Here is a 17,754-nt window from a genome sequence, read left to right as displayed (position 1 = left end):
CACATCAAAACTACAACCACATATAGTTCTCGTTGAGAGCCATCTGAAGACTAGCACTGTGGCTCTTCTACAACCAAGGCTGTAAAAAAAAAAAACGAACCACACAGAGTCTGATAGGGAGAAGTGATGTAGTCCAGGCCTACACCCATAGCAGGTGACCCAGAAGAGGGGATATCACAGGGCAGGCTCAGGGCTCTGCCCTGGGGAGTGAGGTGTTCAAGCCACATATTAGGCACCCCAGCCCTGGGGTCTGACACTGAGATGAGCCCCATTAGCTGGCTTGAAAACCAGTGGGTCTTACCAGACGGCTGTAAGTAACCAGGATTCTGCTCTTGAACAGCATGCACACTTGCTTGCTCCCAGTCCCAGTGTGGAGGCTATAGATTGAAGACCACCTAGTGCTGTGGCTGGCCTGCCAGGACCACCTCAGGGCACCCCCGGCTTGTACCAGGCTCCTGCTCCAGCACCTCCTGCTTTGAATAAATGTCTGCTCAAGTCCTTTGCCCATTTTTGAATTGGGTTATCTTGTTGAGTTCTAGTTCTCTATATAATCTGGATATTAATCCCTCATTAGATGATATGATTTGCAAGTATTTTCTCCCATTCTGTGGGTTGCCTTTTTCCTCTGTTGAGTCTTTTGATGCATAAAATTTTTAAATTTTCACCAAGTCCAATTTGTCTATTTTTTGTTACCTGTGCCTTTGGTGTCATAGCAAGAAATGATTGCCAAATCCGGTGTAGTAACGCTTTAGTTGTTTTCTTCTAAGTTTTGTTTTAGATCTTCCATCAAGGTCCTTGATCCATTTTGAGTTACCTTTTTCTATGATGTTAGGTCAGGGTCCAAACTTACTCTTTAGCATGTGGATGTCTAGTTTTCCCAGCACCATTTGTTGAAGACTGCCCTTTCCCATTTGACAGTATATATGAGGGCTTATTTCAGGGCTCTCTATTCCATTGGTCTATTTGCCTTTATGATCACTGTAGCTTTGTAGTAAGTTTTGAAATCAGGAAGTGTGAGTCCTCCAGTTTTGATCTTTTTCAAGATTGTTTTGACTATTCGGTGTCCCTTGAGATTCCATATGAATATTAGGATGGGTTTTTCTATTCCTGCAAAAAACATCATTGGGATTTTGATAGGGATTGCACTGAAACTGTAGACATTTTAACAATATTGACTCTTCCAATCCATGAACATGTGTTTCCATTTGTCTTCTTTAATTTCTTCCAGCAATGTTCTGTAGTTCTCATTATACAAATCTTCTACCTCCTTGGTCAATTACTAAATATTTTATTTTTTTGATGCCATTGTAAATGGAATTGTTTTTGTAATTTCCTTTTTAGATTGTTCCTTGTTAGTGTGTAGAAATGCAACTGATTTTTGTATTGACTTTGTTTCCTGCTGCTTTGCTGAACTCATCGGAACAGACTTTTTGTGAAATCTTTAGTTTTCTACATATAAGATCATACCATCTGCAAACATAATTTTACTTCTTCTTTTCCAATTTTTTTCTTCTTCTTGCCTAATTGCTCTAGCTAGGACTTCCAACACTATGTTAAACAGAAGTAGTTATGGTAGGCATCCTTGCCTTGTTCCTGATCTTAGAGGAAATGCCCAGATATCACCCTTGTATAGACATTTTATGGTTGACTTACTTACTTCTTTAACATGCCATTGGAAGCCACTGCTTAGGATTTTTATTCATATCATGCTATCTTTGTCAGGTTTTTAAATTAATCCTTTGATAAGAATTTGGGGGCCTATTACATGCTGAAGTTTAACCCTTGTGTTACCTCATAAAGATCTGATATAATTCAACTATGATAATCCCTGGCCCTTTTCTTCTCTAATAATTGCTCTGTTGCAATTTCTTTCCAACCACTTTTAATAATTTATATTTTCCTTATAAATCATCTAACTAACTCCTCTAACTTTTCCCATCTCACTATCTATACAAGCTTGTGCCATTTTTCTTCACTGGTAACTACTGATCTATCTTACTTTACATTCATTTTTTTACCTCATTTTGTTTTTAAACTTTTCCTATGTTCTTTATCATTTTCCTAGCTATCTGAATTCAATGTTTAACTCATCTCTCTTTATTAGTGTGTAAGGCTTTGACTCCCCACTGAGCCTGACCCCCAACCCCTGCCAGTTCTGCTCTGATCAGTCTCTGCTGTACCACAAGGGGCCTCCCCTTGGTAGTATTTATTATATGATAGCTGGACACACTCCAGAAAAATTCTGGAAGTTTTTTTTACTCTACTCTTTTCAGACTCATATATGTTAACAATTAGAACCAAGAACATAATATACAATCAGCCTGCTAAACTACATTACCAAATATTAGATGTTTCTCTTTTCTTTCTTTCTTTCTTTTTTTTTGGGGGGGGGGAGGGGTACATACACATAGACCATCATCTAAACCTTCAGATAGTAGTGGCTCTATTGCCCAAAATAGACCATGGCAAACGTCTTACTGTAGCAAAATTTCACATCTAGCCCAATCCAGCTTACTCTTATTTTTTCATAATCCTCTAAGGGCTGCACTGTCCAGTAGTCACTACGAGCCACATGTGCCAAGTACTTTAACTGTAGCTAGTCCAATTGTGAGCGTTGTAAGTATAAAAGATACCAGATCTTGAAAACTTTGTACCATGAAAATATTAATATTTTGTATTACATGTTGATGTTTTAGCTATATTAGGCTAAACCAAATACATTAAAATTTAACCAGTTTCTTTTTACTATCTTAATGTGTCTACCAGAAACTTTTACAATTACATATGTGACTGCACAGCACTACCGGGCAGTGCTGCTGGCTCTCTTCCCTCTGGTGTACACACAAGGCTTTGAAACCACGGAGAGCATTGCCTTGTAACCATTTGAAGATGACAGCACCATGATGCCACGTTAGTGTTAGCATTTATTTTAAAAATACACAAAATATAAATTCTTTACATCAAAGTGTGATGACCTCACTTATACATTGTTCCATACTTACCTGGTTTTGCTTGCATCCTTATGCAAACATTAAGAATAAATGGATTTGATTCTGATTTTTTGCTGTGGTTCATGTAAACAGTTGAGACTGCTACATAAAGTAGGTTGTTTTAAAAGGTAAAATGGCCACAGGAAACCAACAGTAAAACAATTCAATTTGGTTTGTTTAACGAAATTGGCAGAAGTCTTAGCAGATAGATAGATAATTGAAGACAATATTGGCTTCTAGGCATTTTAAATATTAAAAACCTTGAGGTTTTCTTGTAAACATAACTTAGACCTTGTTGGCATTAAGTTTGAAAGTAAAATATTAAACCATGATTTTCATCATCCTGCCCATGTCAGTATACACTCTCTTTATTATGAGAATGAAACCAAATAATAAACAAAATACATCAGGAATTTCAAACTGTACTGCAGAGAAGGTCCCAGCTGGTCTCTCCTGGGGGCGGTCTAACTTAAGCTGACCCTGCCACTGGCTGGGTGTGATCCCCTCTGTCCACTGGACAGTGCAACGCCACAGGCCACGAGATGGTCAGTTCCTCTTGCTCCAAGTCTTCGGAAGCAATTGAGACTCTACTTCCACCTCTGCTGGCTCTGCCGTCCTTCCTTGGGCTTGAATTCACTGGGTTAGTGGTTTGCAACTATTGTCAAGACTGTACTGTCCCTTTAAGGTACCACATGCCACCATAGCTTACACAGCAGTCCTATGAATAGAGAAACATGTCAAGGGCGGACTTTAGCAGGAAAAGGAGCTACTTACATTCTGTGCAGAATATCAAAACTTGATTTATGATTAATGGAGAGAACACAAATGGGAGATCAAAATCTGCCTGACCACGACACTGTGGTCACCGCCCAGCCTCCTCCATGTGTGGGCCTCAAGCCCCTCCTCTCCTCAGGGGTATCTTAAGAGTGAGGGACTATAAATGAATGTGCTCTATAAACACAAAATACAAAAACTGAATAAGCTGACCAGAACAAAAGTGCTTCACAAATAGCATCAGCATCTATGGACCTGGAATATAAGAACACTAGAATATAGGGAATTTGTCATCAGCTTTCAGTGTTCCAATGCTTCTGCAAGTATGATATTTGTACCACACAGTCAATTCATAAAGGCATTAGGTAATGCTTAACAGGAATTAAGTATTTTCATATACTAGACAAATGATATATTCCTTTTTAAACTAAATTTTATTAAAAAATTGTTCTACTAAAAGCAAGTAGCACAAGAGTTAGTATGTGGCTATGGCAAAAACCATGAAAGTGGTACACTATTCAAAGGAGTGGGGTAAGGATTCTAATCTAGGCCCTGTCACTGTAAAGGATGACTATATTTTTTTAAGATGGAGCTTACATCTTATTCAATTTAGTCCTTTTGCATATACCAACCACACCGATGCCAATTATCTGTTGCTGAAGACCCGACTGGCTGGGGAGGAGTCCAGAGGAAGCCTGATTTATAAACACAGCAGTAGGAAAGGCACGAGACTAGGTCCCTTTCCACACACTGTCAGCCTCTATCTAAGACAGGGAGGAGCCAGTCGTGGGCACCCTGGTTCTTAAGCCTCACAGTCAGTCAGCAAAAGCCTGGAGCCTCCGGATACTATTATACGCAAAATGGATGTACCTTTAGCACTTTATCCAACTCCTGTTTACTCAGATCTTCTCCACACTCTTGAGTCAGCCGAGACTGGATCATGTTCCGGCGTACCCGGTAATTTTTGGAAAAAATTTCAAGCAAAACCTGTCGATGCTTTAGTAGCAAAAACATGTTATTATGGGAAACAATCACCTAAAAGAGAAACATCCCCAAACAAGAAACCCAAAGGCTATGGACCTAACTCCACGCTGCAGTCTTTGATCAAAGTCCTTGCTCAGGACTTCTGGTTAAAGACAAACACATTTGGCCAATTTGTCACCTCTTAAGACCCCAATAAAATGAAGAAATAAAGGTATATGCCCACAAGAACAACCCAGTGAAGCATTGGCAGAGGATGAGTGATTCAGACATACTTTTTCATGATTAAAAACAGGAGTGGTAACTGATTCAGCAGGCAGGTGAAGCCGCCATCTAAACTGCGTGAAGACAGAGACCAGGACGAGGAGTGAGTGGCTTAAAGTCCTGACACACAAACGAGACAGGATGCCATGAAAAGCATTACGTCCCAAAGAAAAACTAAACAGGAAGGATAAAGGATAGTCAAAATCCCCACCCCCTGCAAAGTACAAAAGGTGTTAAATGAGAGAAAAAAGATTTGATCCACTAGGTCCAACATATGACCTAAGAATGCCGGAAGAACAGAAAAAAACAGGTACAGGAATTACGAATCTATCACAGAACTTCGTAAGAATGACTCAACTGCCCAGTACAGTAATAATCCACACCAGGGTGCATCTGGAGTTGCACTGATGTGCTATATGCGGAGTGAGGAAAACCGTAAGTTTGGTTTAAAGGAAGGGTGTGGATCAAACTGAAAAGACCAAGGAACAGAGCGTCAGTGCACGACAACTCTGAAAGCTTGAATACAGTGGAAAACGATCTTAAATTCAGAGGAAGATGATCTGCCCTCCAAAATCCTAGTCCCAGACAAATAATAAAACCTGAGGACAAAAGAAAGCCATTTTAAGACATGGAAGAATGCAGACAACTCCTCTGTGCCCTTAGAAGCTAAAATTAAGCAACAAGGAAGACAAAAGGTTGCAAGCCAGCAAGAGACACGGAGCTGGTCCCGCCGGGGAGGCATCCGGGGAGTCAGACTCAAGAACGGTACTACTGTTGGTATCCATGTGTTCAGAAAACCATGCAAGTGAAAATAGGAAGCAGTATAAAGAAGAAATGATGTCAATTATATTTCAATAAAGCTGGAAAAAAGTGCAAAAAAAAAAAAGAAGAAATGTAATCGTAGATACTACTGGTATTTGGCTCTACGATGAACAAATTTCCAGTCATGATGCTATAAGCATTGATATATGATTTAACAAAAAAACTTGTCGTAACACATCCCACACCTGTCTACATTCTCCCATAGCTGAGAACTAAATCCTCATCCACCACAACAGGAAGCCCATTGATAACATCAAGTTGAGACATCAGAGAGCAGTATAAGCATATTTTGCATATATATAATAATTTTTAAAAATGGAGGAACTCTTTTGGTGGTTATCTTGTAGTTAAAAAGTGATTGCCTCTGAGGAGTGGGAATCAGGTCAGGCAGGGCAGGAGATGGTTTCCCATATAGCTTCAGTCTTACTTATTTTTAAGAACATGCACTTATACTTTTTTCCTTTTAATTATTGGAGTACTTCAGGAGTAGGAAACCCAGATGCCACCTATTCTGGCCAAAAGCACACAGAGACTGTTCCAGTTTGCTCTCCATCTACGGCACCATCACAGAAGGCCCTGCCCTTTTGGTATTCTCAGCCTGCCTGTCAGTCCCCTTCTAAGAGGTAAAAGGGGACACAGAACTCAGTGGGGGCCTTTGCTCACTCCCCTTCTCCCCACACCTGAGGGATAGGACCTGGAAAAGGACAGATCGACTGGAGTTTAGCAATTAAATCTTAATCTTTAAAACTCAGGCAAGCTCATGATTTAAGGAAAACTTCTGGACCTCAGGTGCTGCTGGCTGCATTCATACTCTGTTCACTGGACACCCGTGACCCTTCCTGTCTGGGTGTGACTAGAGGCAAAACTACCAATTTCTCTAACCTGAGATCTGATCCAGCACCTGAGATCTGATAAGGAATCCTTTTAATTCCTACCGCCATCAGCCACCTGAAAAATGTGGTCCATTACAGGTTCACAAGCCTGCCTGGGCATCAGAATCATCTAGAAAGCTTTGTAGAAACTTAAATACCTAGGACCCTACCCCATTCCTATGGAACTGAACTGAATCTCTGGGGTCAGTCCTGGGAATCTCTGTAGTTTTTATAAGGCGATTTTGATGCCGATGGTCCAGACTGGCATTTGGAAACCACTGGTTTTGGCTCACACTACTGGCACATCCAGCACGTCTGAAGTACACAGAGACACAGAGCCAGAATACTTAAAATTGGGAGCGGCTGGAAAATCTGAAGTGGACACAGCCGCACTTTGGGCCTCCCCAAAGGTCTAACCCTCTGCGGAACACCGACAGGCTCCCGGGGAGGACGGCAGCAAAGGTCACCTCACCTGGTCACTCATGTCTCCAGACTCCCAGAGGGCGAACACCTTCTGCTCATCCGGGGAAGCAGCCGTCTGTGGGGGAAACTAACCGAGGCCCAGGTGTGAGCTGGCCGATCGTGTTCGCCACCTGGGTCCTCCCTCCCCCGGGGCCCTCACGGTCTGCACCCGCCCAGCTCCTGCCGCGAGCAGCAGCACGCGCCCGGCCCGCGGCCTGCGCACGTGCTCGGGGAGGCGGGGAGGCGGCTGCTTCCGTTTTTCCCATCGGCCTGGCACGATCTCTCCTCTCTGCTTTAACATCCAGCGTCCTCCCACCCTAATATCAACCCTCCGATGTGTCCTGAGGAGCACTCCCGGCCCCGTAACTCCTTAGGAACATCCTGGGGATTCCTTTCAATCCCCCCAACAAGGGCCGTGCCTGTACGGCTTACAGGCCCTGCCCGACCCTAAGCGGCCCGTGCCTCGCAGTTCAGCAGCATCCGAAGGTGGGCCGAGGAAAGGGTGGCCCGGGCTCCTGGTTCCCGCAGGAGCAGGAAGGGGCGCCTGGTGGAGTGGCACCGCAACACAAGCAATAGCAACAGTTCCTACCACGTAAAGTCCCAGGGGGGGCTCTAAACATACAGTCTCGTTTGCTACCAGAGAGGAAGCGAGGTGTTGCTGCCTCCACTCTCCAAGAGAAAAGCCCGGTTCGGAGAGGTTCACTCAATGTCTGTGGTCACACAGCTAACAAGTGGCAGAACCAGGAGTTAAACTCAAGTCTTTGCGAGTGTACTTGCTCTCCCTGGGCCTCAGCTCCCTTGTATAAAGAAAAACAAGGCTGGACAGGTCTGAGGAACATTCCACCTTGGACATGACTATGACGCAGGATCCCGGGTCCCGAGGGTGGCCCACTCCATGCCCCTCGCCCTCTATCCACTCCAACAGCACAAGATGGCCTGGCTAACATCAGGCAGGCGCCTCTCCCTTGCCTGGCTCAGTCAGTCAGCCAAAGGCGAGCCTGCAGATAACCGGACCCGTTTGCTACGTGGACAAGGGTGGCTCCAAACAGGGCAGGGCCCCCAAACCCCAGTACCTTCTGTGGAGAGCTCACCAAGGAGGCTCCCTGCCACGAGGGCCAGATCCCCCGGGACACCCCAGCCAGCCTGGGACCCAGGGCCTCTTGTCCTAGTTTCTGCTCCTCACGTACACAGGGATGGGCCTTTGCCTCAGATCACCCAAGGCTGCAGGTGCTTCTGACCTTAGACTGCAGACGTCAGCGCTCCCTTGTTAAGAGGCAGACACAGCCCCACCTCACCCCACGTGCCACCAGGTCTGGACAGAGCCTGGGAGAGAAAATGACGAGCACAGCCCCCCTGGGGCCACAGCCTGGCACGCTTCACCCTCAGCGCAGGGAGGTGGTCTCCAAGGGTCCCTCTGCTCTTGCACTTCCTCCCCTCTAGGGCCCCTTCCAATGACGGGACAAGAAGCCCAGAAGCCGGGGGGTGTGGGGGTGGCCCGCCCTGCACCTGCAGGCTTGGCACCAGAAATGCTAATGGAAAGGCCACAGAGCCACGCTAGTCAGCCAGCCTCCAGGGCAGGGAGGCCCACCGGCAGGAGCCCAGGCACAGCTGGGGGCTCTGGTGAGAGGGCCAGCTCATCTCAGCTGAAGCAGAAAGGATTTAAGACTTGGTTGGAGCCACTGTACAGAGGTTCAACTTCCAGCTCTATCACTTCCTGGGTATGTGACCTTTAAACAAGTTCATTCTACTTCTTTGAAACTCGGGCTTCTTCATCTACCGTTGCAAGAAGATCAAATGATACTAGAAGTGAAATCATCTTGAAAAACGGCAAAGCTGACAGGAATGAGGGAGGTGCCGGCACAGGAGGGGGCTAGACCCCGGGACGGGGAGCTGGCGTGACCAAGGAAGGCCCTGCTGTGTGCCAAGCCAACGGGTGACAGCCTTCAGACTCCCACTCAGCCCTCACCAAAGCCCCGTGACACAAAAACTAACATTCACCCACTTGAGATGAGGGTGCAGAGCCGAGAGGCTGACCGGCCCAAGGTCACACCCAGCAACCACGTGGGAGCCGAGATTCACACCAAGGCCAACAGTCTCCCGAGTGCCCCTGCCCCGTGCACCCTACAAACAGCTGTTTCCCCAAAGCCGGCAGGGCTCAGGCCACTCTGGTACCAGCTTCTCTCCACAGCCACTTTCAGCCAGGAAAGATGCTACCTACCCAGGAGCCCTCCGAGGGGGCGTGTGCCGCCCGTCCAGCAGGCGCTACTTACAGGCACCAGTATCTGCTTGCAGCCAGCGGCCAGCACCGTGTCCTGCAGCATGCGGTCCGAGATGCCGCTGAAGAGCATGTGGCCGGGGGGCAGGCTGGCCAAGTGCAGGTTGAAGAGGCGCTTGAGTTCGCTCAGCGTGAGCACAAACTGTCTCTGAAAGGTGGCCTGCACGAAGGCCCTCAGTTCCCGGGCCACGGGGGTGCCGGCAGAGCCTGAGGGCGGGTGCCCGTTGAAGCCGTCCCCGCCTGCCGCCCGCCCAGCAGGCAGCCCGTTGGCCAGCCTGCCGTGGAGGCCACCGCTGGGCGAGGTGTCCATGGGCTCCTCGGCCTCCTCCGCGCCCCGCTCCTCCTCCTCCTCCCCCTCCTCGCTCACGGGCTCCTCCTTGATCCGCACACCGGGCAGGACCGAGGCCGCCCGCAGCTGCTCCTTCCTCCGCTGCAGCTCCCGCTCCAGCAGCGCGTGGTTCTGCTGGGCCTGTCTTTTGGCGACTTGGACCCGCTGGTCCCCAGAGACCAGCCCGGCAGGCCCTGCGGAGAGACACAGGGCTGCTCAGGACAGTAGGGACCGTGCAGGGAAGGGCCTGAGGTGAAGTCCCACGGCCCCTCTGCCCCACAGACGTTCCCTTCCATCCTGATGGGGACACCCTGCTGACCAGAGGAAGGGGACAGGGAAAATGCAAGCCAGCTGGCACAGAAGCAAGTGGCCCAGCCTGCCGTTCGCCCCCATCTTACCCAGAAGGAATGTGGCTACCCCAACAATGAGGGAAGAAATAGAACCAGGAAAAGCAGATTCCCACATTCAGAGACCCAAGCCAGGGTGGGTTACTGCTGAGTCCCTGCCACCAGCATCCCTGCCAACCCAAGCGGGCGAGAAATCTCAGCGGCCTGGAACCCAGACACAGCCCTGGAACCCAGAAGCCTCAGTCCCTGAGGCCAAGGCTCTGCCACTGGACAAGCCTCCAGCTGAGGGAAGAGGGCACAGAAGGGCAGCCAACAATGAGCCACAACCCCTCATATCCCCCCACAGGCTGAGCCCTGACAAGTTCCAGAAAAGTAGCCCTTCTGGAGCCAGTGTCAGGGTTAGGGGCCCACCCAGCCGACACCCCTCCACACCTGATTGTCCATCCGGCTTCTTTGGCATGGTTTCCTTCACAAGATTATAAACTTTTTCTAATCTGAAAAGAAGAGTGAACCCTCTTAACTTTAAACCGTGTCCCCTCACGTCACCTGCCTCCCAGCAGAAACACCCCCTTAAGCCCTGGACATCCTAGTCCCTAAGACGTCGCACGCCTGGAACTTCGACGGTCTCTCCCCGCAGCTCGGAGCCCCACGGCGGGGGTGGGGAGTGGTGGGCCACCCTCCCTTCCCCAGCGGGTCTCCCGCCAGCCTGCCTCGGGCCACACAAGCCCCCGCTCCTGCTCCTGAGCGCTTTCTCCCTCCTTCCCGACCCCCCAGAACAGACGCGGGTCAGTTCGAGTCAGCTCGGATCAGCAGGCGTGTCTGTGCCAGGTCTCTGCCGGGGGGATTCTGGGATCGAGCAGCAGGGTCCACCTGAGTGGAGGAGGGGTGCACACAGCCCCCAATTTGCATTCCCGCCCCGGATGCAGCCGGGCTGCACTCCCCGCTGGAAGCAGGTGGCTGGGGACAAGCTGGGGTGCCTCTGCCTGGCTCCCCTCACCCCGCCCAGCAAGCTCTTACTTGGCCTGGATGCCCGTCCACAGCATGTGCTGCCGCTGGACCACATCTGGGTGCTTCTTGATGAACTCCCCGTCATAAGGCAGTATGAACTCCCAGCCCTTGTTGATCCTCACTACGGCCATGTGCTCCAGAAAGTCCTTCACGTCTTCCGCGCAGAGCTGGCGAGAGGGGGCCAAAGGTGAGGCACACCCAGCCCGAAAGCCCCACCCAGCCCCCATTCCTCCAGTAGTGGGGCCGGGCCTCGGATCAAGAAGAACTTCACTTACTTTAGTCACCGCTGCCACCTCTTTCCTTACCACCCACCGGCTCTGCGTGAACTTCCACATCTAAGAGAGAAAAAGAAGCCTTGTTTCCAGGAGGCAGGGATCCTACTAGGACTGTCCCCAAAACCCCTGCTGTTGCCCTGGGAGCCTGGGCTGCGGGCACAAAGTGGCGGCTCTGAGCCGGCCTGGGTGTCAGGCAGACTGGGTCTGGGTCTGGGTCCTGGCTGAGGGCAGTCACTTCAACTCTGAGCCTCCATCTCCTCCTCTGCAAAGGACCTCCTGGGCCACCTCTTCCAGGAGGGCAGCTGGACCCACTCCACACCACAGAAGCTCCCTGGGGTGGCAGACACCTTGCCCGTATGTCACCTACAACAACTCAGATTTGACTAGCCCCTCTCCCAGACCCCCAGATGTGACGGTGTCTCACGAACAGAGGAGGGCTGACAGGCAGCTGAGGGTGAGTGGCACACGTGTGGAAGGCGAGCCTGGGAGTCGATGCCACTGCACCCTGACCCCCAGAGACGAAAATAAACCACACAGGCATCTAGACGCTACGTACCCACAGGAGCTGGGACAGCCAGCTGGGAAAAGAAAAAACGGAGGCACTCTCTGAAACAGCTTAAGGGCTGCCTGGTGTGATTAGGTCTGCGCATGAGCTCACCAAGGTCACCACGGACAGCTCCAAGGAGACAGACTGCAGCAAACTCAAAGCACACTGCCAAGGTCAAGGGAGGCAGCGCAGGTCCCAGCAGCTCAGGGGTCAAGCCTTTGGGAGGGACGCCTTGGCTGGGACTTAAGCTCTGGATAAGGCGGCGGGGGCGGGGGGGGGCAGATGGGGTGATGGGGTGGAGGCATGAGCCAGCTCAGGAGCTGCAAAAAGCCCACAGCAACAGTGCAGGAAACACGCATGAGGAAAGCGGTTGTGAACTGGGGAGCGTCAGCCCCACTCAAAGAGGGTGCTGTTTGGGGGTGTGGGTCCAATGGTACCAGACTGTCCAATTATTCATGACAAGACAGAAATCTAGTTTGAATCATGACTGTGATTTGTAAAAATAGACAACTAAGTCAACATTTTAAAAACACCACTCAGGTCAAATGGCTCCTTGGCCAGAATCTACCTATGGGACTCCAGTTTGCAACCTCCAGGCTAGGAACTCAAAGGTTCTTATGAAGCTGAAGACTCCAGGGTCTGAGAGGAAGGAGAAGAAAGGCCAGAGTCCAGAGCCCTCCACTCCCCCCAGCCCCACCCTGGCCACACATACCTGCCCTTTGCCCGTTGCCTGGGCGAAGGTCCGGGATACTCTGTGCTGCCCCAGTCCTCCTCCCATGATGCCCCAACCCGGGAGGCCAGAGAGCCTGGGCACTTACAACAAAGTCTCGGCCCCTGCAGAGCACCTCAGCAGGCACGCCGCTGTGAGGGCTAGAAGAGTCCTTGGGGTACAGGATGTCACTGCCAATGAGACAGGGTGGCAGGTCAGTCCCTGTCCTCAGCCCCTCTGCCCCCCACTCCCTCAGGCTCCGGGTGGAAGCTCAGGCCTCTTTCCAACATGGGAGGGTGCCGGCCTGGGCCCCAACCGCTCCCCTCAGACCCTCCCCTTTTCCCTGGGAGCCTGGCTCCAAGAGTTCTTTCTCCTACCCCTTTCCCAACGCCCCCCTCGCACACCTGCCCAGCCCCAAGGCCCCTGACATAGTCGGAGGGGCCCGGGGCTCAGAGACAGACAAGGTGAGCCCAGGACGCTGGCAGACAGCAAGTCCCGCCTGTAAAGCAATACACAAGGCCTTACCGCTGGCTGAAACGGAAGGGGGGAGCAGTGTGAGCTGAGGCAGGAGGGGTCAGGGACTGGGATGCAGACAGACCCCAAGCACGGGTGAGGCTGAAGCCTTTGGAGAGAAAGGGACCAGCACTCAAGGCTCAGGGACCTTCAAGGGGAAATGAGCAGGCACCAAGGCCTAAAAGCATCTCCTGACCCCAAGTCCAGACACAGACCCTGTTGCCCAGGAAAATACACACGTCCCCGGCCATCCATGCCCGGGGTGCCTTTGCTCTCCCTGCCCCACTCGCCTCCTCAATCCCACCTGGCAGCCAACTACTACTTTCCTTCAAGGTTGAGCTCTGTGTCCACTCTTCCTGTAAAGCTCTACGGGACAGGGCCCTGGCCCCATCTCTGCCACACGGAGAGGAGGTACCCACTAAGTACACAGTGTGGTCCGTGCACTGGGCTGTAACGGTGCCTGCCCCACCCCCATCCCCCCGGCCCCCTTTCCTGAGGACAGGGACAGCACTGAATGAGAGCACAGTGCAGGGCACAGAACAAGCCGTCCAGACACATTTACTCAACAGATGGGAGCATCCTGTATCACCTCCTCACAGGAACACAGAGGGACAGGGCATGGAAGGACCACTACCCAGGGGTGTGGCAGAACACACAGGGCCCAGGAGGGCCTGCCTTCAAGTCACAGGGACAGGCAGACCATAAGCTGAACGGGGCAGCAGCACCAGGGCATGCGCGGTGCTGGGGGAGCTCAAACCCCAGCTCTGTGGCTGCCCGGCTGCCAGACATGTGGCAAGTCTCCGTGCCTCCTCTGGGCGAGCAGCCTCAGGGGGCTAATGGGATGGTCCCTCCTGGATTTCATCCATCCGCAGCGTAAATACACATAAGTGTCCCGTTTAACAAGTGATGTGCCATCACGAAGGTCCTCGTAATTAAACACTTGTGTCACATAAGACAATAGCTGCAAGGACCCACAAGGCATGTTGGGCATCGTTTCCCAGGGAAAGGCCATCACCACGTGGCAGTGACATGACTTTGCAGTTTACCTGGCCAACCAACTGTGAAATGATGGAGTTTTTGCAATGAATAACTTTTTTAAAAATTTGGAACAATTTACATTTTGACAGATTGTTCACTTTACATCACACTTTCTAAAAAGTGAGTATTCAAGTATTTATATTATACAATTTAGAAGTAATATAATTCAAGTGTGCATAAGACATAGCCACACCGTATTTACCAAGGGTCTACCATTTGCCAGGCATTATACTGAGTACCAGGGATAAAGGGAGAGTCAAAACAGACAGTCCCTACCCCTAAAAACTGACAGTCTAGGGAGGAGGCAGGGTCTAGAGGAGGAATCACAGGAGGAGAGAAACTACTGAAGGACAGCAAGCCACAGATTCAGGACGTATGAACCCCAACAGGATACATAAAAAGAAATTCCCACTTAGGCCTATCTTAACGAGCGCTGGGAAGCCAAAGCAAGAGAAAATCTTAAATGCAGCCAGAGGGAAACAAAGGAACATGTATTAGACAGACAATAAAAACAATGGAAGTCAAACTGCAATGAAATTACATCAGTGTGTGGAAAGAAAATAATCAACCTAGAATTCTATACTCAGTAAAAAAATCCTTAACACAATATTGTAAATCAGCCATACTTCAATAAAATTAAAAACAAACAAAAATATCCTTGAAGAACAAAGGTGAAATAGACATTTCCAGGTAAAGAAAAACCAAAGAAATTCATCACCTGCAGACCTTCACTTTAGCAAAAGGAAATTATCACAGTTAGGAACTCAGAGATGTAGAAAGGAATGATGAGCAAAATAAAAAGGCAAATACGTGAGTAGATCTAAAAAATATTGACTGGATAATATAATGTCGTATGGGGTTTAAAATAGAATTAAAATATATAAATACAATGACACATGAGTTGAGAGGAAGATAAATATAAAATATTCTAAAGGTCGTTGAATCGTCATGGATGAGGGTAAAAAGCGGCAACTAATAATATTAAACTGTGAAATCTGCAGGGTAATCGCTAAGTCAAGAAAGGATAACTTCCAAGTTAGTGGGGAAAACGGAATAACAAGAAAAGAAGGTAAAAATGAATATAAAATGCAATGTAAGCTGGACAAATAAAAAGCACTAAGGTAGACTTAAACCCAAAACATCAGTACTTACATTCAATTTAAATGGATTAAGAGCTCCCAACTAAGGGACTAAAATGAACTTACCTCTTCACCACCCAGTTTCCTTGGACTAACATCGCCACCTTCTGGATGCCACGCAGAACAGCCACAGAGTCGATGGAGGGGCCCAGGAGGCTCATCAAGTTGGCAAAAGGCATGACCTTCACTGAGGAGGGCACAGGAGACATCAGACAAGGCAAGAGGGGCCTGGGCTCACATAACAATCCCAGCACGACAGTGCTAACAGTAACAGCTGGCTGGCTGGCTGCTTACTCTGGGCAGGCACCCGCCTCTCACTGAGCCCTGGAGGAAACACCCACTGGAAGACCAAGGCGTGCCTCATGAGGAAGACTCAGCCCAGGAAGGTTTCAAACTTCACCCATGATCACTTGGCTAGTAAGTGGCACGGCCAAGACTTGAACCCAGGCCATCTGGGCCCAAAGTTCATGCACTTCATCACCGTGCTCTGCTCTCCCCCACCCGAGCCCCTAGCCCGAGAGAAGGGGCAAGGCCTGGGGAGGCCCCGTGTCTTCTGCAGCAAGGCCAGCGGCCTGGCTCCCCCCGGGAGCCCCCCTCTCCACTCAGACCCCGGAGCCCCTGGTGCTGGCACCTCAGAAGAGCCCAGGGCCTGGGACTCCGCTCTGAGGTTCAAGGCTCACGTGCACTCTAAAGGTTCTGGCCTTCAGCATCCCCACGGTGAGGAGCCTGGCGAGGGTGCCACAAAGTAGTGCAAGTGAACGCGCTTCGTTGTGAAAATGAACGTAGCTCACGTTAACATGCAAGGCTCTGTACAGTCCCTTTAGAGGCCTCACCTCTGAATCCTCACCTCAGCCCCATGAGCTATCTTAGTCCCTTTTCACAGATTAACAATCTAAGGCTCAGGAAGGCCAGTGGCCTGCCCAGGCTCACACAGCAGGGGAGTGGCAAAGGTGGCAGGGACCCGCAGCCCATCTGAGGTAGCCTGCCACCAGCTCTAGTGCGCCTTCCAGACAAGGCCAGAGCTGTAAAGTTGGGCGGGCTCTGGGTAGTGGGGCCTCTGGTCTCGCCCCTTGGTCCTTAAGTCTGTCCTAACTCCACTTCCCCAGGAGGTGGCAGGGCTGGGGCCCCCCAGAGGGCAGGGCAGGGCTGCCCACCCACCATTCTTCATCAGGATCTTGATCTGATCAGCTAGGGGCAGGGTGCGCAGCTGGGCCATGGACAGGACATTGCTGGGGGCCACGGGTTTGTCTCTGTTGAAAACAAACGCAAAGGGTTAGGAGGCCAGGGGCGCGTTAGGGGTGGGAAGGGGAAGCGGGGTGAAGGCGTTCAGCCCCTCTACTCACTTCTCCTCCTCCTGGCTGGGAGGCATCAGCATCATGAGGTACTCACTGTGGCAGGAGAGAACGGGGTCAGCAGCTCCCAGGGCTCTGTCCTCGCCCCACCCAGCCCCCAACCAGGCTGTATCCAAGACCCCCCCCAAGCTCCCACACCCCCTCCTGGCCCTCTCCAGAGGATGATGGGCTCCTCCACATCCCTCCCCCATGTTACAGAAGGGGCCAGAGTCCCAAGGGAGGACCCACAACAGAGGGACCCTCCTGGGGCCAGTGTCGGGCTCAGTAGCCCTCAGCAGCCCTGGGCTGGCCAGTCTCACCTGGGTGATTTGACAAGCTCTGTGTTTTCAACCCCGCTGGAGCCCTGGCACAGCAGGTACTGGCGCTCATGCTCAGAGCGGCTGTCCTGTTGGGGAGGAACAGGGTGTGAGAGGAACCTCAGCCAACATTCCAGGCCTCCCTCTGTGATCCAGTTCTCACCCCTGCATCACCTTCTGCTCCAGCCACCCACTGTCCTGCTCTGAGGCCAGCCACAGGATCAATCCAACCTCCTGAGCACGGCACTCAAGGCCTCTGCGACGTGGCCTCAACCAACTACCCTCCTGCCTTTATGACTACACAGCCCCAGCACCCACACCTCAGTGCCCTGTCTGATACAGGAACAATGAAAGCAATGATAAAAATAACAACTAACATTCACTGAGCATCTACTATGTGTCAGGCTCTGTTCCAATGGCTGTATACATACTCTAACTCATCTCATCCCCAAAATAACTATGAAATCAGGTACTGTTATTATTATTCCCATTTTACAGATAAGGAAACTGAGGCTCGGAGAGATTAAGTAATTTGCCTAAAGTTACACACTAGGAAACAGCAGAGCTTCTGGAAGTCTGACTGACCCAAAGTGTAAAGCTCTGTCAACACAAATCTCTTTCAGGAAGGTTTCAGAATAATCAGGGGTTGCTCCTCCCCCAGAAAAACGCTGGGGAGCCCTTGTCTATGGTGTCTTTGTGAGCTAATATTCAATTGCTTCCCTTACTCAACACACAGTTTCGAGGACTGCGCTCTAAGTCAAG

General features: G+C 50.3%; 1 protein-coding gene across 4 annotated transcripts in view; it reads right to left on the bottom strand.

The window, feature by feature from the left end:
* Window positions 1-3,331: 3,331 nt before the first annotated feature.
* Window positions 3,332-17,754, bottom strand: part of POLR3E (RNA polymerase III subunit E) — a 30,872-nt gene continuing 16,449 nt past the window's right edge. For all 4 annotated transcript variants that reach the window (XM_036825860.1, XM_036825861.1, XM_036825862.1 and 1 more), the window contains 12 exons: window positions 16,996-17,081; window positions 16,688-16,732; window positions 16,503-16,594; window positions 15,411-15,531; window positions 12,764-12,845; window positions 11,399-11,458; window positions 11,133-11,290; window positions 10,548-10,609; window positions 9,436-9,962; window positions 7,176-7,253; window positions 4,635-4,760; window positions 3,332-3,708 (listed from right to left, as the gene is read on the bottom strand). In XM_036825860.1, the coding sequence (XP_036681755.1) occupies window positions 3,652-3,708; window positions 4,635-4,760; window positions 7,176-7,253; window positions 9,436-9,962; window positions 10,548-10,609; window positions 11,133-11,290; window positions 11,399-11,458; window positions 12,764-12,845; window positions 15,411-15,531; window positions 16,503-16,594; window positions 16,688-16,732; window positions 16,996-17,081 (1,494 nt within the window). In that variant the 3' untranslated portion in view covers window positions 3,332-3,651. The remainder of the gene's footprint in view (window positions 3,709-4,634; window positions 4,761-7,175; window positions 7,254-9,435; window positions 9,963-10,547; window positions 10,610-11,132; window positions 11,291-11,398; window positions 11,459-12,763; window positions 12,846-15,410; window positions 15,532-16,502; window positions 16,595-16,687; window positions 16,733-16,995; window positions 17,082-17,754) is intronic.

This window comes from Balaenoptera musculus, chromosome 15, assembly GCF_009873245.2.
Source record: "Balaenoptera musculus isolate JJ_BM4_2016_0621 chromosome 15, mBalMus1.pri.v3, whole genome shotgun sequence".
Classification (NCBI taxonomy): Eukaryota; Metazoa; Chordata; class Mammalia; order Artiodactyla; family Balaenopteridae; genus Balaenoptera; species Balaenoptera musculus.
The sequence above is the reverse complement of the archived record's forward strand: the minus strand, read 5'-3'. Positions and strand labels throughout refer to the sequence as shown.